Source organism: Oncorhynchus mykiss, chromosome Y, assembly GCF_013265735.2.
Source record: "Oncorhynchus mykiss isolate Arlee chromosome Y, USDA_OmykA_1.1, whole genome shotgun sequence".
Classification (NCBI taxonomy): domain Eukaryota; kingdom Metazoa; phylum Chordata; class Actinopteri; order Salmoniformes; family Salmonidae; genus Oncorhynchus; species Oncorhynchus mykiss.
Window position 1 is genome coordinate 8627424 of NC_048593.1, and position 19386 is coordinate 8646809.

Consider the following 19386-nt stretch of genomic DNA (forward strand, 5'->3'; position numbering starts at 1 on the left):
TAGTTACATTTGTCCATTTTTGTCCAGAATATTGAGTCATTGAAACTGAAACAGTGCATCCCGAATGGAAGCAGCATGTACCAAGCCAGCTGTGATTTACAACCTGATAGCAACATTTTTGGGATTACCAAGACATTTATTGGTGAATTATATTTATCATGCATTGAACTGCATCCATCTATTCTGCCAACAATGCCTTAGTGTACGTCATGGAACATTGTCAAATATAACCTATTTTTAAAGCTTCTTATAAAGTTTGTTTTTGTAGCATAAACTGGTAATTTGATATTTTTGACTGATATAATGATTGTCTGTTTGTTTCATATCTGCATAGTTGTTAAAACACTGTCAGTGGGAGTGGCAAAGGTTGAGAGACAAGCGTCCTCAGAAACACGACCCTACCAAGCCACACTGTTTCTTGACTCACTGCTCGCTTAACCCGGAAGCCAGCAACACCAACGTGTCAGAGGAAACACCATCCAATTGGCGACCGTATCAGTGTGCAGGCGCCAGGCCCGCCACAGGAGCCGTTAGAACCTGATGGGACAAGGATATCCCGGCCAGCCAAACCCTCCCCTAACTCAGATGACGCTCAGCTAATTGTGCGCTGCTTCATGGGTCTCCCGGTTGCGGCCGGCTGCGTCACAACCTGGGATCGGACCCGTGCCTTAGACCACTGCGCTACTCAGGATTCTGTCCACTTTAAACTGTAGTTCACTGGTTACTTTGTGTGATAAAAGTGAAATGTGTTTTTTTTTGCAATGGTAAGTAATAGTTATACATTTAGATTGGGAAATAGTTAATGGTTGTGTTTTTGTATTCTGATGATTGGGACCTACTGGCTTATTATGTTGAGGTTTATGGACTGCTTATCCTTTAACATCATGTTGTGTGTGACTGCTGTCTTTCCATCGGCCCTATGCAGTGGTGTAGTGGTACTTGGAGAAGTGGGAATACTCTAATTTTGCCAGAAAATTCCCAAACGGCCTGCCCAGCAATGGAAAGGCACCCTGTGTGAAAGATCCTATGTTTTCCTATGGTTTTCTTGTTTGTCTTTCTGAAGATTTTTCAGATTTTCCCAAAAATGTTGATGGTCTAAATCCACAACAATGTTTAAACCACATCAATCTGATTGGGTGGGGCTGTAAAGGCCTGGCTCCCCAGTTGGTGGGCCTCGATCCACCCAGGCCCATCCATGTCTACGCCCCTGATGCGGACTAAACTTTTTCAATACCTGGTTGCATATTCATTGTTGCCTTAGTTAGCATTTACTGGTAAATATCATGAATTGATATGTCTTTCCTACCCTACCGGCTTTCTAAATAAATTTGATTGATTGTCTGTGTCTTACCCGTGTATCTCCCTCCGGTGCTGCAGGGTCAGTCATCCAGGATCCGAACCTGGATCCAGACGTCTTGATGGTGACAGGTTCGCTGATGCCCGTCAACTTCCCACATGCTGTGAAGGAATAACGGACATAGAAATACCTCTCATAGATACAACATATACTTCTCATAGACTCAGCATTCAAGGGCACATCTTTATTATTTATATTGTCTAGCGTGCTGTAATAAAGAAAGCATGTTGTACTTGCACATTATAACATAATTTACAAAACATGCACCTGTAGCCTTCAATCACAAAAGGAGAACGGAATGTGCGTATTTTATTGCTGTGTGTGTCTATGTTGGTTCCTCCATCTGTGAGAGAATAAAGGTCCTGTAATGGTCTTTGGTATTCTGTGCTTATGTTTATGTCTGTGTTTGTGTCTGAGGGATGGAGAGAGAGAGAGATTTCATTGTTATTCAAGTTGTGTAGGATTGTGTTGTTGCTCTTGCTTCCATTTGTTCTAAGCTGTGTGAGCTGAGCATGTTGTTAATTAGGCTTGATTGAGGTGTTAATGTGAAGTTGACATATCTAGCTCTGAACGCTCGGCTGTGCCTCCCTCCCCGATGACAGCCAGGTAGTTGGACTAATGGGCTGTTATTTTGAAACAGATGGGGAACAACCTCGATTCTGTGGTTAGATCTTAAATGTCAGCTAACGAGCAAACAGCTCAAACACACACTGACATTATTGTTCCTTAATTTGAAAGGCAGTATTTTGTTAAATTGACATAACACTTTGTTTTGACGAGGCAAAGGTGAATTCGATATAAATAAACTCATAAAAAAAATATATCACTGAACTTGCTCTGTATGCTAATGGTAAAAAACAAATCTATACATTTAAAAGGTCTCATTTTCTCACTATATCTTCATTTCTGCTATCTGGTCCCGTCCCCAACAATACTCTTTCTCTCTCTCGCTGTCTCTATGCTTCTCTTGCCCTCTATACCTTTATCCCTTTCTCCCTCCTTTTCCCATTCTCTCTCTGGCAATAAAGTGGTTGTGAAATGCAATTATAGGATGAATCCAGATGAGATTTCTGCTCCTTCTTTTACTTTTCCTTTCACCCTCACATGACCATCTTCATCTCTCACAATTTCTGTGACAACTCTGTTCCTTTTTTTCACAGTCACACTTTGAATGTTTTTGATGTGAAAACTGGATCATTTGTGTGTTTTAACACATTGGTTATATAAAATAAAACATGTCATATATCAAGTAGAGAGGTTTGCGTACAACGTGCACATTCCTGTGTGTTCCCTGCGCGTGTGTGTGTGTGTGTGTGTGTGTGTGTGTGTGTGTGTGTGTGTGTGTGTGTGTGTGTGTGTGTGTGTGTGTGTGTGTGTATTATTTGTCCATGCCCTCACGTGTATGGCTGTGACTATGACACCTCAGCATCTGCAGCAGCGAGACAAACGCGACATCACATGGGCAAACAAGCACCACTACCATCAGCCCCTTACATAACACTTCAGTGGGGGTACCAGACTATAGTAATAATCTGGACCTTTATTTCTTTATTCATTTCCTCTAATCGTTCCTATCTTTAGATTACCTTTTGGTCTGGACCTCTGGGAGAAATATGCACATCGGGTCTAATCTAATCCCCTCTTGGCCTGAATATGGCTCCAGCCAACCAGAGCTAGACTAGGGGAAATCTAATGGAAATCACTACTAGACTATAACATTGAAATAACCCAAACACCATCAGTCAGTCATTGTGGAATGGAATGATGATTTGAGGATTATCGAATCAGTGAATGAACGTGGACACACAAAAGAGGGAACAGCCTGATCCTAGTGTGAAGGGAACAGAGATATTTCAGAGAGAGAGAGAGAGAAGACTGGTTTTTATTATCTTTAGGTTTTATATAGTGAGCTGGGGTCAGAAAGAAGGACTATAGGAGAGAGTAGGAGGATTGTCTACTGAGACAGAGAGAAATAACAGAAGGCAAGAAAGAGAAAGGACAGCAGTGATAAAGAGGAAGAGCAATGATGTAATGTTTACACTTAGACAAAAAGGGTACCAAATGGAAATTCGGCTGTCCCCATAGGATAACCCTTTTTGATTCCAGGTAGAACCCATTTTTGGTTCCAGGTTGAACTCTTTTGGGTTGCATGTAGAACCTTCTGTGGTTCTACCTGGAACCAAATAGGGTTCTTCAAAGGGTTCTCTTATGGGGACAGCCGAAGGACCCTTTTAGGTTGTAGATAGCACCTAAGAGTGTAAATATAGAGACAATAGAAAAGAGAGTGCGAGAGAGGGGGAGGGAAAAGGAGCGTGATAGAGAAAGATGTAAGTGTCTGGGGGCTATGTGAAGCAGTGATAGGGGGCGAGATGTAGGTATAGCCGGGCTATGTGTAGCAGTGAAAGAGAGAGAGCTGTCGGTGCCTGGGGACCTAGGTGAGATTGCCTTTCTGCTCTATCCATCACTAAGTGATGGTGTTGTTCCACTCCCTGTGATGTCACACACGGGAGTCAGACCTGGGTTCAGAAACAAATTAAAATCTTTCACCCAAAAATGGTGTTTGCTTTAGCCTGCCTGGAGTGCCAGATGGCCGGGGCTGGCACTTTTGCAACTACTCTAGCTCAATCAAGCCCAGCTAAAGAATTTGAAAATATATATCAAATAGTATTTAAACCCAGGTCTGACAGGAGCTACTGCACGTTCGTCCTGTCCTGCAGAACAAGGGACCTCACCGGCCCAACCGGAGCACTACAGGATGATTTATTTATTTGATTATATCCCTGTGAGATGCCATGTCCCCGTGATGGATGGCCATTGTGTCGCCAACGTCACAGCTACTGTTACTCTATCTGCCACAAAACAGCCTGAAGGAAAGGCCTTCAGCGATCCATTCTCTTTATCTCTCCCTCTCTTTCAGCTCTCTCTCTCTCTAGCTCTAACTCACCTTCCCTCTCTCTCTCTCGCTCTCTTTCTCTCCCTTTACCTCTCTCCTTCACTATTTCTCCATGCTCACTCATTCCCTATGCCCCTCTCCATCACTCCCTCATGTCTCTCCTTTCCGGAGTTGCTCTCTCTCTTTGTCAGTCGCTCTATGATTTAGTATTTTTTTATTTATCTCTTATTCTCTCCCCTCCATTTGCTGTTTCCTGGTGCCAACCTAGTTGTTTACCCTGCTCAGGTCAGTCCTAATTTCCATTTAGTTATGTTTTTTCTGAGCCCAACGTGCTGTTTCTCTGGAGAGAAATTGAATCATTCACGAGAGAGTGGGACACTGGTCTGAAGGGAGTTATACTTTTCATGAAGCAAATATTCAGCCTAGTTCAGTGCAGAAACATGGTAGTTAACTACAACGACCATAATCCATTGTGCCTGTTTTTTTTACACTAGTGATGTACATTCTGAGTTTTTTCAGTGAGCCGGCTCATTTGGCACCGTTCACATAAAAGAGACGGCTCATTTGGCTCCCAAATGGCTCTTCGTTTTTAATAAAACCCAATCTAGAACAATTTTTTTTTTTAAAGGCTAATCTCCAATGTAAAGCCCAAAAGGTAGGCTACCATTATGTCAGATCATGAAATGTGAGTTCATTTCTTACTATGATTAGATGGCCTGTTTTAAGGCACTGACAAAATCGGCATGGACCAGATTGATGCGCTCTCCCCACTATTTATTGTTTCTGCAGTGAGGATTCACCCTCTTTGGGGTGATATTTTGTAACTTCTCTGAAGAAAAACATTGTTTTGCGCTCAAAAAGCAGTAGTACGTATGGAAATCAGGGAGCCTAATGAACGGCTCTTTCACCGAAGGGATTCGGTTCCCGACGTTCACCAGAAAGAGCCTCACCAAAAAGAGCCGTTCAAAAAGAGCCATTTGCAACCGAACAACCCATCACTAGGATACACTTTTATGCCTGCTGCGTTACCTTGGATACACACAGACCGCATGAGAGAGGAAAGTACACAGCACCATGAAGAGAGAGAGTGACGGGGACTAGTCAAATGATTTCGGGCAGACAGCCCTGCAGCATATTAAGGCAGGCTAGCCTAGCATACTTAGGCAGGCTAGCCTAGTTAAATAGGATGACTAAAGACAGTAGGCCTAGAGTATAGGGAGCAGAGAGAACATTGTCTGGCTGTTTGTCTGCTACTGCCTGAGCAGAGATCAGACTATTGACTTTTAAGGAATGAAAAAGAACCGTCATCCAATAAAAAAAGGAAGTAATATAGATCCTATTTTTCTATTGATGTCTACCCAATGTGGACCTGACAGAGATAGCGGAATATTTTACAATGTTTTAGCAATTGAACATTTTAGCCATTTTTGGCCATTTCCTTTTAAAAGCGGTGAAATCATTTCATTTCATTGTTTCGTAACTTCTGCATGCTGGGTGGACTGTCTCCTGCAGTTGTGTCTCTTCATCCTCACAGAACTCTACGTAGATAAGAGGCTTTGCACGTGGATTGATCTCCTGATGTGTCCCAAATAGCACCCGATTCCCAATATAGTGCCCTACTTTGACCAGAGAGCCCTTGGAGCTCTGGTCGAAAGTAGCGCACTATAGGTGTTACAGGAAAAAAGGGAGCCAATTTGAGGACACAAGCTGTGAGTGACGACACCGCCTACCGGTGCTCGAATAATCATGTACTGGTAGTAAGCAGGGGGCCATCACTGTCAAATAAAGGGTGGGGGAGGGGAGATAGGGAACATGAAATAGAAAATGAGGGAGAGTGAGAGTGTGTATGTTGCAGAGAGGAAGTAATGTGTGTGTGTTCAGCACACGCGTGACAGAATATGTTTACGAATAAGTGAATCACACTTTAAAATTGGGCGTAGGTTGTGCATACAACTCATCTACGCTGTCAATCAAATGCACCTACACCACATTGGCTAAACAGAGGCTAGATTGAGGCCAACATATGGGATCCTGTTTTCTTAAAATGAGATCAAACAAAGGTGGGCCTATATAGTATTGAAAAGCAGTTGTTTTGAAACAACTGTGTGGAAGATAGACACAATGCACAGATAACATGTATGTGATAGTTTTGTCCGCTCATGAGATCTCTGAAGAAGCTAAGGTGTGTTCCAATGTGTTAAAAAAAAAAAAGGGATTGTGTATTTCTTTTCAGGTGTATCCATTGCGTACACTGTGCGCCTTGATGTTGAACGTTTCTGAGGTGTGTACTACATGTGCCTGAAGCTCTCACTTTAGTCTAAAACTATAAAGAACTTGTCCATGAACACTGGAAGTGTGCAAAGGCTGTTTACACAGACAGCCCAATTCTGATATTTCGCCCAATTATTGTCAAAAGAGCCTGTTTGATTGGTCAAAAGACCCATTATTTGCCAAAAGATCTGAATTAGTCTGCCTGTGTAAAACGCAGCCAGAGCGTGTGAGTGTGTGTCAGAAGCTTTCTCCGCCTACCTAATTTTTGCATGCATGCTCGGAGTCTCTCCTCAAGATTTGACACTCTGGTGTGGAGTTCCTCGTAGTCATAGGCTCCCATCTCCTCCTGGAGCTCGCTTAGAACTGACGTCAGGTTCTGGACCTCTTCCTTAAACTGCAATACCAATTTGGCATCGGCCTTGTACTCCTCCAACACTGGTATCAACGGCCTAAGCTCCTCCATTTTCGCTTTTATGGCCTGAAAGGATTAAAATAAGCTGGGTTCAGTGTCATGCTTTTGGCGAACAAAAATATAAGAGACTCCAAAAAAGCAGCAAAAGAAAAAAAGATAAAACACCTATCTGGCCCTGACTACTCTAGCCTTGCCTATCTTGACTCTCTGACAATACACAACTCTGTAACAGCACCCTCTTTGTTAGTGTGTGGGTGTACAGTGTTTGTACCTGTGTGTGTGTGTGTGTGTGTCTGAGGGAACAAACCCAGTGTGTGTTCCACCGTATCGGCGAGATAGCAGGAGGCTCCGTCCTAATGGAGACGAGCCGCTGCGTTAAACACAAGCTCCCAGTACACCAGGAAACAATTGGGAAAGCGCTTTATTGGTCATCATCGTTTAAAATGCAACATCTCCAAAAGGTTACATGCGTCGACATGTCACACACAACAAAGTGTCTGGGATTTTATCCTCACTAATGTTTGTAAGTACGTGGGAGTCTTTAGTGACCAAATATACATAGACAAACAAAAAAAACTAAAGTAAAACAACAATAATCATAATCATCAAAACAACAATATCAATCATTGTAAATAACTAAATGTTTACTTTTGAAAAAGCTTTTGGATGGGAAACATTGCAACAGTAACATGCAGGAAGTGACCAGTGGTGGGTAGATAGGTAGGTAGACTGGCTGGTTGGGAAAGGCGGTAGGTGGGGTTTCTTAGTAGTAGTACTAAAGGTGCTCAAGGTCAATCATAAACTATTTGATGCTCAGTACTGTGGTAGCCCAGTTCAGGTGGAACATGGGATTGACCTGCCTCTTCTTCTCTCTTTACATGTCCTAAAGTTAGCCCTGCAAGCAAGAAAATAACATACTTTTGACATCTAGCTTACTAACCTATCTAACAGACACAAAACAACACACACAGTAATGCACACACTGGATTAGAGAACATGTTAAACAGACTTTGATTTTTGCATTCGTGATATGAAGGTGTGGGGGTGGGGGGGGGGGGGGCATGCATTGGAAATGTACACACGCCGAAAGGAGTGCAGGGGGTGGAAATAGTTGTTTCCCAAATGTCATCGACACGGCTGTTTATGTTGACGTACAATATGTACAAATGTGCTTTTCTGAGTGTCAGGAAAGTAACACCAATGTGCAGGTGTAGCTTAATGATTATGTGGTTTAAAAGGTGTAGTTGGTTAGCTATGACCTTACTGGTGGATCTACTCTTTCATTGATTAGTTAAATCAATCAATAAAAAAAAGGGGTGCTAAACTTGGATTGTCGATAATCATTTAAAAGGAAGCAGTGGGAGGAGTGGGAGGAAGGAAGGAAGGGAGGAAGGAAGGAAGGAAGGAAGGAAGGGAGGGAGGAAGGAAGGAAGGAAGGAAGGAAGGAAGGAAGGAAGGAAGGGAGGGAGGAAGGAAGGAAGGAAGGAAGGGAGGGAGGAAGGAAGGAAGGAAGGAAGGAAGGAAGGAAGGAAGGAAGGAAGGAAGGAAGGAAGGAAGGGAGGAAGGGAGGAAGGAAGAAAGGAAGAAAGGAAGGAAGGAAGGAGAGCTAAGCAATGAATTAATATCTGGTTGATGATAGTTTTTGCATGTGCCCACTGAATGGTCTAGAATCCCCCCAGTACCAGCCCATATACTATAATTCATTATCGTTACTAGTATTAGTGGCAGTGGTAGTTGTTGTCGCAATGGTTATTGCTGTGGAGAAAGAAGACTGTTTCTCGGTAAGAGAGATTCCCAAATGTTCCTGTTCAAAAGTCTTAAGTCCCAATACAGTTCATTTTGACACATACTGATGCATTCAATTCTGAGAGCCTTTCCTAGAGAATATGAAAAGCACTTCAGGCGAACTATAGAAGAAGGAAATTTTCAGCACTCCAATGGTTCAATATCAATACTCATCCGCCAAACATGCATGGGTAATACATAAGTATTGAAATTTACATTTTTGGGAGTGCTCTCCATTGATTATCTGTGAGGGACCCAGCACATCCAAGACTTTTGATTGAGAATGTCGTTGTTTATTATCTGATGCTGGACCATATCCAGAGTGGGCACACACATAAACCAATCCATGGTGGATGGAGGTGGTTTCGATCAGATGAGTGGTGGTGATGGTGATGGCCCCTATAGCCCCAGCATGGTGGGTGTAGGTGTACTGGTCTGCTGCTGTACCTTGTATTGCTTGGCAGTGTTCTGCTTGTGGTTCTCCTCCACCTGTCTGAACTTGGTCTCCAGACCTCTCAGCTGCACCTCCATCTTCTCCACGTACTGCAGGTCCCTCTGTGTCCGCTGATCCAGCACCTGGATGGACTGGGTCATGTTCTGGACCTACATTGGGGAGAACAGGGAAGACATGGAGATGGGTATGCCTACACTCAAATATGGCCACCGATTCTTCCATAACAGAACATTGACTTGAATAGGATGCCCATTCTAGCAATTCTATTTCTATGGTCTGGGCTCAGAGTCTGACTTCTGCAGAGCACATCTTAGCTTTGTGGGAAATCGTTGATTGGTACTAACTGGTGGCACAAGAAAGGGCCTGATCCTCTCTTGTATGTGGTGTTGCTATGTCAAATTGTACTGTGCTCTATTTCTATACCTGTCCATAATAATGCTATGTATTATTAGTTGCCTGTCGTATGCTACAGACAACTCCACAGACGTGACTGAACAACAAATCACTTAGTCTAAGGAAGAGAGATCTTTATGCGTCAATCATACTTATTGGCAGCTCGAGCAATACTATGGACACTCACCAACTGTTCTGATACACTCTGGGTTATTTTGAGATTAGCTTTACCATTTGCTAGCCAAAACAGCATCATGCATCATGAATACCACAAACATTTGGTAATTGTTCCTTCTCTAAGCACTGTACTGCAGGGTTTTCCAAATTGTGCCGCCCCCCACGTTTTGGCCCTAGCACTACACAACTGATTCAAATAATCAAAGCTAGATGATGAGTTGGTTATTTGAGTCAGCTGTGTAGTGCTAGGGCAAAAACCAAAACGTGCACCCAGGGAGGGGCCCCAGGACCGAGTGTGTAAATCCCTGCTGCACTGTATGTGCATTGAGCTGGCTTGCATCATCTTTCGTGTTGTTTGGCTAGTGTGCGGTGATGTAATAGTGACTCCATGGTGACTCCGTGGAGGTTTCCATGGAACTCATTAGTGGCTGACTGGTTCCCGGTTCCCATTCTTGTCTCATGAACAACAGGGCGGATGAGGATGGGGCCGCAGGTGGGTGTGGGTGACAACCATCTAAACACAACCAAACACTTTTCTGTGAAACTTTTTTTAGGCACGTCAAGGCATTTCGAATTCCAATCCAAATGAATCACAGTGTTTAGATTGTACATACCAGAACACGTTAATTCGCTGCAACACTTTTTAAACACAAGAACATGTTAATTCGGCACACGGTGTTTAGATTTGAAACACTTAACACTGGGGATGTTATTTTAACACTGTAGGTAGGGTGTAAAGCTGTGTTTGCATATTTGCCTGCATGCCTTTCGAATGAATGTAAGAAATACCCACCTACAGTATGACTGTGTATGTTACTGAGAGACACATGGTTGTTACATTCAGAACCTTCCACCCTTGAAGCCTTCACGTGACTGCCTAAGTGAAAGTATTTCAATTGAATGTAAAAAGCTTTATGACCATATTTAATACATTTCGTAAGGCAATCAGCTATCCGGGCCATTCGCATCTGAAAATCCTGACTCACAGGCTCTATAAAACCAACAAGTCAGTGAAGCAGTAAGTAATTACTATCAGAATCAAACCAGTGGGAGAATATCCAACAACCTGATTATTTTATCACCCACAACCTGCACTCAGAATGACTGCTATGATGGCGGACATAACAAAGACGATTACAGTACCTAAACCATTTAAACTGGAACAACCATCTCAGCAACGGGCGCGATAAACAAAACCCTTAGTGATTGGATTAGTTTAGAAAATGTTTAGTTATTTATCTTTGTATAGTATAAGATCAATAGATAATAAGACAAACTGCTCTAAAAAATCAACCTGCAACAAATCACGCTGAGAAATATATGATCGTGGCACCCTTCCCACGTCTTTTGCACTCCGAGAGAGTTAACGGAAATGAATTCAACACGAGTAACAAAAACACCATGCGATTGAAAAGTTTTCTTGAATCAAATGTCCTATTCACTTCGCTGAAATGTAGGTAAGGTGACAGACATTCCTAACACTGATCTGAATAAAAGTTATGGAAAGTCACATCACTTTGTAATGACTAAAAGCACTCTAAACAGGATGATGGGAAAGTAAACACTAGTGTTTGAAATCGGATCACTTGGGAGATATACAGTAGGTGTCATGTACTGTCATGTTGTCTTGTCTCTGTCCTTTCCCTTCACCCTGTCTCCCTCTGCTGGTCGTGTTAGGTTACCTTTTCTCCCCCGCTTTCCCCCAGCTGTCCCTTGTCTCCTCTAACTACCCATTCACCCCGTTCCCCACCTGTTCCCTTTTTCCCTCTGATTAGGTCCCTATATCTCTCTCTGTTTCTGCTCCTGTCCTTGTCGGATTCTTGTTTGTTTGTGTCATTCATGCCTGAACCAGACTGCCGTCATGTTTGCTGTAACCTTGTCCTGTCGGAATCTGCCGGTCCATCTGAGCCTACCTATGTTTGGTAATTAAAGAAGCTCTGTTTAAGTTGATTCACTTTTGGGTCCTCATTCACGCACCGTAACAGAAGAATCCGACCAAGAATGGACCCAGCGACTTCGGATCCTCTCCACTCAGCCGTCGAGATCCAGGGAGCGATGCTAGGCAGACACGAGCAGGAATTGTCTGCTGCTCGACATGCCGTTGAGACCCTGGCCACCCAAGTCTCCAACCTCACAGAACAGGTTCACCATCTCCGCCTCGATCCACCGGCCACTTCCAGGGCTTTCGAATCTCCGGAGCCCAGAATCAATAACCCGCCGTGTTACTCTGGGGAGCCCACTGAATGCCGCTCGTTCCTCACCCAGTGTGATATTGTGTTTTCTCTCCAGCCCAACACTTACTCCAGGAGCACTGCTCGTGTCGCCTACGTCATATCTCTCCTTATTGGACGGGCTCGTGAGTGGGGCACGGCAATCTGGGAGGCAAGGGCTGAGTGTACTAACCAGTATCAAGACTTTAAGGAGGAGATGATACGGGTTTTTGATCGATCTGTTTTTGGGGAGGAGGCTTCCAGGGCCCTGTCTTCCCTATGTCAAGGCAATCGATCCATAACAGACTACTCTATTGAGTTTCGCACTCTTGCTGTCTCCAGTGGCTGGAACGAGCCGGCCTTGCTCGCTCGTCTTCTGGAGGGTTTCCGCGCAGAGGTAAAGGATGAGATTCTCTCCCGGGAGGTTCCTTCCAGCGTGGATTCCTTGATTGAACTCGCTATTCGCATTGAGCGACGGGTTGATCTTCGTCACCGAGCTCGTGGAAAGGAGCTCGCGCTCTCCGTCGCCTCCCTCTCCGCATCACTACCATCTTCCTCTGCCGGCTCGGGTGCTGAGCCCATGCAGCTGGGAGGTATCCGCATCTCGACTAAGGAGAGGGAACGGAGAATCACCAACCGCCTCTGTCTCTATTGCGGTTCCGCTGGTCATTTTGTCACTTCATGTCCAGTAAAAGGCCAGAGCTCGTCAGTAAGCGGAGGGCTACTGGTGAGCGCTACTACTCCTGTCTCTCCTTCAAGATCCTGCACTACCTTGTCGGTCCATCTACGCTGGACCGGTTCGTCAGCTTCCTGCAGTGCCTTAATAGACTCTGGGGCGGAGGGCTGTTTTATGGACGAGACCTGGGCTCGGGAACATGACATTCCTCTCAGACAGTTAAAGGAGCCCACGGCCTTGTTCGCCCTGGATGGTAGTCCTCTCCCCAGGATTCAGCGTGAGACGCTACCTTTAACCCTCACTGTTTCTGGTAATCATAGTGAAACCATTTCTTTTTTAATTTTTCGTTCACCTTTTACACCTGTTGTTTTGGGCCATCCCTGGCTAGTTTGTCATAATCCTTCCATTAATTGGTCTAGTAATTCTATCCTCTCCTGGAACGTCTCTTGTCATGTGAAATGTTTAATGTCTGCTATCCCTCCTGTTTCCTCTGTCTCTTCTTCACAGGAGGAGCCTGGTGATTTGACAGGGGTGCCGGAGGAATATCACGATCTGCGCACGGTGTTCAGTCGGTCCAGGGCCACCTCTCTTCCTCCACACCGGTCGTATGATTGTAGTATTGATCTCCTTCCGGGAACCACCCCCCCCCCGGGGTAGACTATACTCTCTGTCGGCTCCCGAACGTAAGGCTCTCGAAGATTATTTGTCTGTAGCTCTTGACGCCGGTACCATAGTCCCCTCCTCCTCTCCCGCCGGAGCGGGGTTTTTTTTTGTCAAGAAGAAGGACGGGTCTCTGCGCCCCTGCATAGATTATCGAGGGCTGAATGACATAACAGTGAAGAATCGTTATCCGCTTCCTCTTATGTCTTCAGCCTTCGAGATCCTGCAGGGAGCCAGGTTTTTCACTAAGTTGGACCTTCGTAACGCTTACCATCTCGTGCGCATCAGGGAGGGGGACGAGTGGAAGACGGCGTTTAACACTCCGTTAGGGCACTTTGAATACCGGGTTCTTCCTTTCGGCCTCGCTAACGCTCCAGCTGTCTTTCAGGCATTAGTCAATGATGTCCTGAGAGACATGCTGAACATCTTTGTTTTCGTTTACCTTGACGATATCCTGATTTTTTCACCGTCACTCCAGATTCATGTTCAGCACGTTCGACGTGTCCTCCAGCGCCTTTTAGAGAATTGTCTTTTTGTGAAGGCTGAGAAGTGCACTTTTCATGCCTCCTCCGTCACATTTCTCGGTTCTGTTATTTCCGCTGAAGGCATTAAGATGGATCCCGCTAAGGTCCAAGCTGTCATTGATTGGCCCGTCCCTAAGTCACGCGTCGAGCTGCAGCGCTTTCTCGGCTTCGCGAACTTCTATCGTCGTTTCATCCGTAATTTCGGTCAGGTGGCAGCTCCTCTCACAGCCCTTACTTCTGTCAAGACGTGCTTTAAGTGGTCCGTTTCCGCCCAGGGAGCTTTTGATCTCCTCAAGAATCGTTTTACATCCGCTCCTATCCTTGTTACACCTGACGTCTCTAGACAGTTCGTTGTCGAGGTTGACGCGTCAGAGGTGGGAGTGGGAGCCATCCTTTCTCAGCGCTCCCTCTCTGACGACAAGGTCCACCCATGCGCGTATTTTTCTCATCGCCTGTCGCCGTCGGAACGTAACTATGATGTGGGTAACCGCGAACTGCTCGCCATCCGGTTAGCCCTAGGCGAATGGCGACAGTGGTTGGAGGGGGCGACCGTTCCTTTTGTCGTTTGGACTGACCATAGGAACCTTGAGTACATCCGTTCTGCCAAACGACTTAATGCGCGTCAGGCGCGTTGGGCGCTGTTTTTCGCTCGTTTCGAGTTCGTGATTTCTTATCGTCCGGGCTCTAAGAACACCAAGCCTGATGCTTTGTCTCGTCTCTTCAGTTCTTCAGTAGCCTCCACTGACCCCGAGGGGATTCTCCCTGAGGGGCGTGTTGTCGGGTTGACTGTCTGGGGAATTGAGAGGCAGGTAAAGCAAGCACTCACTCAAACTCCGTCGCCGCGCGCTTGTCCTAGGAACCTTCTTTTCGTTCCCGTTCCTACTCGTCTGGCCGTTCTTCAGTGGGCTCACTCTGCCAAGTTAGCCGGCCACCCTGGCGTTCGGGGTACGCTTGCTTCCATTCGCCAGCGTTTCTGGTGGCCCACCCGGGAGCATGACACGCGTCGTTTCGTGGCTGCTTGTTCGGTCTGCGCGCAGACTAAGTCCGGTAACTCTCCTCCTGCCGGCCGTCTCAGGCCGCTTCCTATTCCCTCTCGACCGTGGTCTCACATCGCCTTAGATTTTGTCACCGGACTGCCTTCGTCAGCGGGGAAGACTGTTATTCTTACGGTTGTCGATAGGTTCTCTAAGGCGGCTCATTTCATTCCCCTTGCTAAGCTTCCTTCTGCTAAAGAGACGGCACAAATCATCATCGAGAATGTTTTCAGAATTCATGGCCTTCCGTCAGACGTCGTTTCGGACAGAGGTCCGCAATTCACGTCTCAATTTTGGAGGGAGTTTTGCCGTTTGATTGGGGCTTCCGTCAGTCTCTCTTCCGGCTTTCACCCCCAGTCTAACGGTCAAGCAGAACGGGCCAATCAGACTATTGGTCGCATCTTACGCAGTCTTTCTTTTCGCAACCCTGCGTCTTGGTCAGAACAGCTCCCCTGGGCAGAATACGCCCACAACTCGCTTCCTTCGTCTGCGACCGGGCTATCTCCTTTTCAGAGTAGCCTCGGGTACCAGCCTCCGTTGTTCTCATCTCAGTTCGCCGAGTCCAGCGTCCCCTCCGCTCAGGCTTTTGTCCAACGTTGCGAGCGCACCTGGAAGAGGGTCAGGTCTGCACTTTGCCGTTATAGGGCGCAGACTGTGAGAGCTGCAAATAAGCGTAGAACGAAGAACCCTAGATATTGTCGCGGTCAGAGAGTTTGGCTCTCCACTCAGAACCTTCCCCTTAAGACGGCTTCTCGCAAGTTGACCCCGCGGTTCATTGGTCCATTCCGTATCTCTCAGGTCATTAATCCTGTCGCAGTGCGACTTCTTCTTCCGCGATATCTTCGTCGCGTCCACCCGGTCTTCCATGTCTCCTGTGTTAAGCCCGTTCTTCGCGCCCCCGCTCGTCTTCCCCCCCCCCCCCCCATCCTTGTCGAGGGCGCACCTATCTACAGGGTCCGTAAAATCTTGGACATGCGTCCTCGGGGCCGTGGTCATCAGTACCTAGTTGACTGGGAGGGGTACGGTCCTGAGGAGAGGAGTTGGGTTCCCTCTCGGGACGTGCTGGACCGTGCGCTGATTGATGATTTCCTCCGTTGCCGCCAGGTTTCCTCCTCGAGTGCGCCAGGAGGCGCTCGGTGAGTGGGGGGGTACTGTCATGTACTGTCATGTTGTCTTGTCTCTGTCCTTTCCCTTCACCCTGTCTCCCTCTGCTGGTCGTGTTAGGTTACCTTTTCTCCCCCGCTTTCCCCCAGCTGTCCCTTGTCTCCTCTAACTACCCATTCACCCCGTTCCCCACCTGTTCCCTTTTTCCCTCTGATTAGGTCCCTATATCTCTCTCTGTTTCTGCTCCTGTCCTTGTCGGATTCTTGTTTGTTTGTGTCATTCATGCCTGAACCAGACTGCCGTCATGTTTGCTGTAACCTTGTCCTGTCCTGTCGGAATCTGCCGGTCCATCTGAGCCTACCTATGTTTGGTAATTAAAGAAGCTCTGTTTAAGTTGATTCGCTTTTGGGTCCTCATTCACGCACCGTAACAGTAGGTGTTCTCCTGATTGGAAACTGACAGGAAACAGCTGACTATCATGTTTAATCTTGCATTTTAAACACCTGTGTTTAAGATGAGAACACTTGTTGTCTAATCTAAATGCCTAATGTTGAAGTTTTAAACACTGATGTTTACGTTATGAAAGTGTTCACATGCTGCATGGTTTTACAGTGTAGCTACAATCAAAAATGCTGGTTAAAAATAACCCAATGTGGGTAAATATTGGACGTACAAATGTTGGGTTATTTTGAACCAGTCAGTTGGGTCACAAACAACCCATTGTTTACTTAAAGTTGGGTTGTTGATGCTGGGTTATTGAGCAATGATCCATCAGGTCAGATAAGAAAACTGGAGGCGTGTCTTAGTATGGGCGTGGCTTTCGTATTGTTATTTTTGGCCACCCGTGAGAGTAAATGTCATTCAGGTACATCTGTTGTGTTTTATTGTCAATGCATGTTCAAGAAAACAATGCTAAATAACTCATGTCTGTTTGTTTTTTTTACCCAGCATTTTTGGAGGAGTAAACTTGGGTCAATTTTGTGGAGCTGGTGCTGAACAAGTTAAGGGAGGGTGCTGAAGTAGTGTGTTGTCTTGGACTGCTGCTGGTATGTGTGGGCTGCTGTCTGTGGGTTGTGTGGTGGTGGGGTAGTTGAATAATTCCATTGAAGTCTGTGAAGCAAGACTTGACAGGTCATTGGTTAGTGTTGCTTTGGGCATGAAGTAATAATACAATGAAAAAAAATATAATCGCAACATGTAGGTCCCATGTTTCATGAGCTGAAATAAAAATATCCCAGAAATGTCCATATGCACAAAAAGCTTTTCTCTCAAATTTTGTGAACAAATTTGTTTACATCCCTGTTAGTGAGACTAATCCATAAACCTGACAGGTATAGCATATCAAGAAGTTGATTAAACAGCATGATCATTGCACAGCTGCACCTTGTGCTGGGGACAATAAAAGGCACTCAAAAATCTGCAGTTTTGTCACACAACACAATGCCAGAGGGAGCACACAATTGGCATGCTGACTGCAGGAATGTCCACCAGAGCTGTTGCCAGAAAATGTAATGTTCATCTCTTTACCATAAGCCACCTTCAAAGTCATTTTATAGAATTTGGCAGTACGTCAAACCGGCCTCACAACCACCGACCACGTGTAACCACTCCAGCCCAGGACCCCCACATCCGGCATCTTCACCAGCAGGATCATCTGAGACCAGCCACACAGACAGCTGATGAAACTATGAGTTTTCACAACCAAAGAACTTCTGCACAAACTGACAGAAACCGTCTCAGGGAAGCTCATCTGCGTGATCGTCGTCCTCACCAGGGTGTTGATTTGATTGCAGTTCTGCGTCGTAATCGACTTTAGTGGGCACCTTCGACGGCCACTGGAGATGTGATGAATCCCAGTTTCAACTGTACCAGACAGATGGTAGACACTGTGTGTGTGAGCAGTTTGTCAACGTTGTGAACAGAGTGCCCAATGGTGCAGTGAGTTTATGGTATGGGCAGGCATAAACTACGGACAACGAACTCAATTTGAAAGCACAGAGAAGCGCTGATAAGATCCTGAGGCCCATTGTCGTGCCATTCATATCAGCATGATAATGCACGGCCCCATGTCGCAAGGATCTGTAGACAATTCCTGGAAGCTGTCCCAGAAATGTCCCAGTTCTTCCATGGCTTGCATACTCACCAGACATGTCACCCATTGAGCAGCTTTGGGATGCTCTGGATCGACATGTAAGACAGTGTGTTCCAGTTCCCGCCAATATCCAGCAATTTTGCACAGCCATTAGTGAGACAAAGTGAGACAAAATTCCATAGACCACGATCAACATCCTGAACAACTTTATGCGAAGGAGATGTCACACTGCATGAGGCACACCAGATACTGGCTGGTTTTCTGATCCACGCCCCTACCTTACTATAGACGCATACAATATCTATATTCCCAGTCATGTGAAATCATAGATTAGGGACTAATTTCTTTATTTCAATTGACTGATTTCCTTATATGAAATGTAACTCAGTAAAATCTTCAAAATTGTTGCATGTTGCGTTTATATATTTTGTTCCGTGTAGTTACCTTCTCGAGCAGTTGCCTCAACTGTTTGGTGCGGGCATCTCGTGAACACATGGACTGCTGCGGTGCCACCACGGTGCACACACACCTCCCCTCACTGTCCTGGGCTGAACTGTACACCTGCCACGACTCCTCTGGGTTCGCTGGCAACACCTGGAAGAAAGAGAGAGAGAGATAAAGAGAGAGAGCGGGAGGGAGGTTGGGTGGGTGTTCGGGAAAAATGGAATAACAAAATAACAAAAGCATCCATCCTATAATCCAATTGTCAGGGATTTGTTGAACAAATAACGTATTCTACCCCTTCCATCCTCGCCTGCTCTCTGACTGCATTGGCTTAGCTTGGCCACACATTTCAAACATACACTGTAGGCTTGTGGTCACATATAGAACCACTTGGAGTGGTGGAGCTAAACCCTCAGTACTCCGTGTTTATTGTCTCTCCACAGTGGCACTTACATAATGTCTCTCTGTGGGATGCACACGAACAAAGGATTAAGCACGGGGACATATGGCCATGATGAGAACTGTTTAACTCCTCCAACCTCTCACCCCGCTCCATCCAATCATCAAATGCAAACAGAGGGGAACAGCAGCCAATCGAACTGGTCGAGACCTTGAAATACTCAAGTTTGTGTACATTATTAAAGTTATTGATGTCCAACTATTTTTTTAAATATTTTAACCTGTTTTCTCCCCAATTTCATGGTATCCAATTGTTAGTAGTTACTATCTTGTCTCATCGCTACAACTCCCGTACGGGCTCGGGAGAGACGAAGGTCGAAAGCCACACGTCCTCCGAAACACAACCCAACCAAGCCGCACTGCTTCTTAACACAGAGCGCATCCAACCCAAAAGCCAGCCGCACCAATGTGTCGGAGGAAACACTGTGCACCTGGCGACCT

General features: G+C 45.7%; 1 protein-coding gene across 4 annotated transcripts in view; it reads right to left on the reverse strand.

Moving 5' to 3' along the window:
• Window positions 1-19386, reverse strand: part of LOC110509591 (noelin) — a 64203-nt gene that overhangs the window by 9382 nt on the left and 35435 nt on the right. For all 4 annotated transcript variants that reach the window (XM_021590575.2, XM_021590574.2, XM_021590573.2 and 1 more), the window contains exons 2-5: window positions 18487-18636; window positions 9166-9321; window positions 6780-6999; window positions 1352-1458 (exon numbers count right to left, since the gene is read on the reverse strand). In XM_021590575.2, the coding sequence (XP_021446250.2) occupies window positions 1352-1458; window positions 6780-6999; window positions 9166-9321; window positions 18487-18636 (633 nt within the window). The remainder of the gene's footprint in view (window positions 1-1351; window positions 1459-6779; window positions 7000-9165; window positions 9322-18486; window positions 18637-19386) is intronic.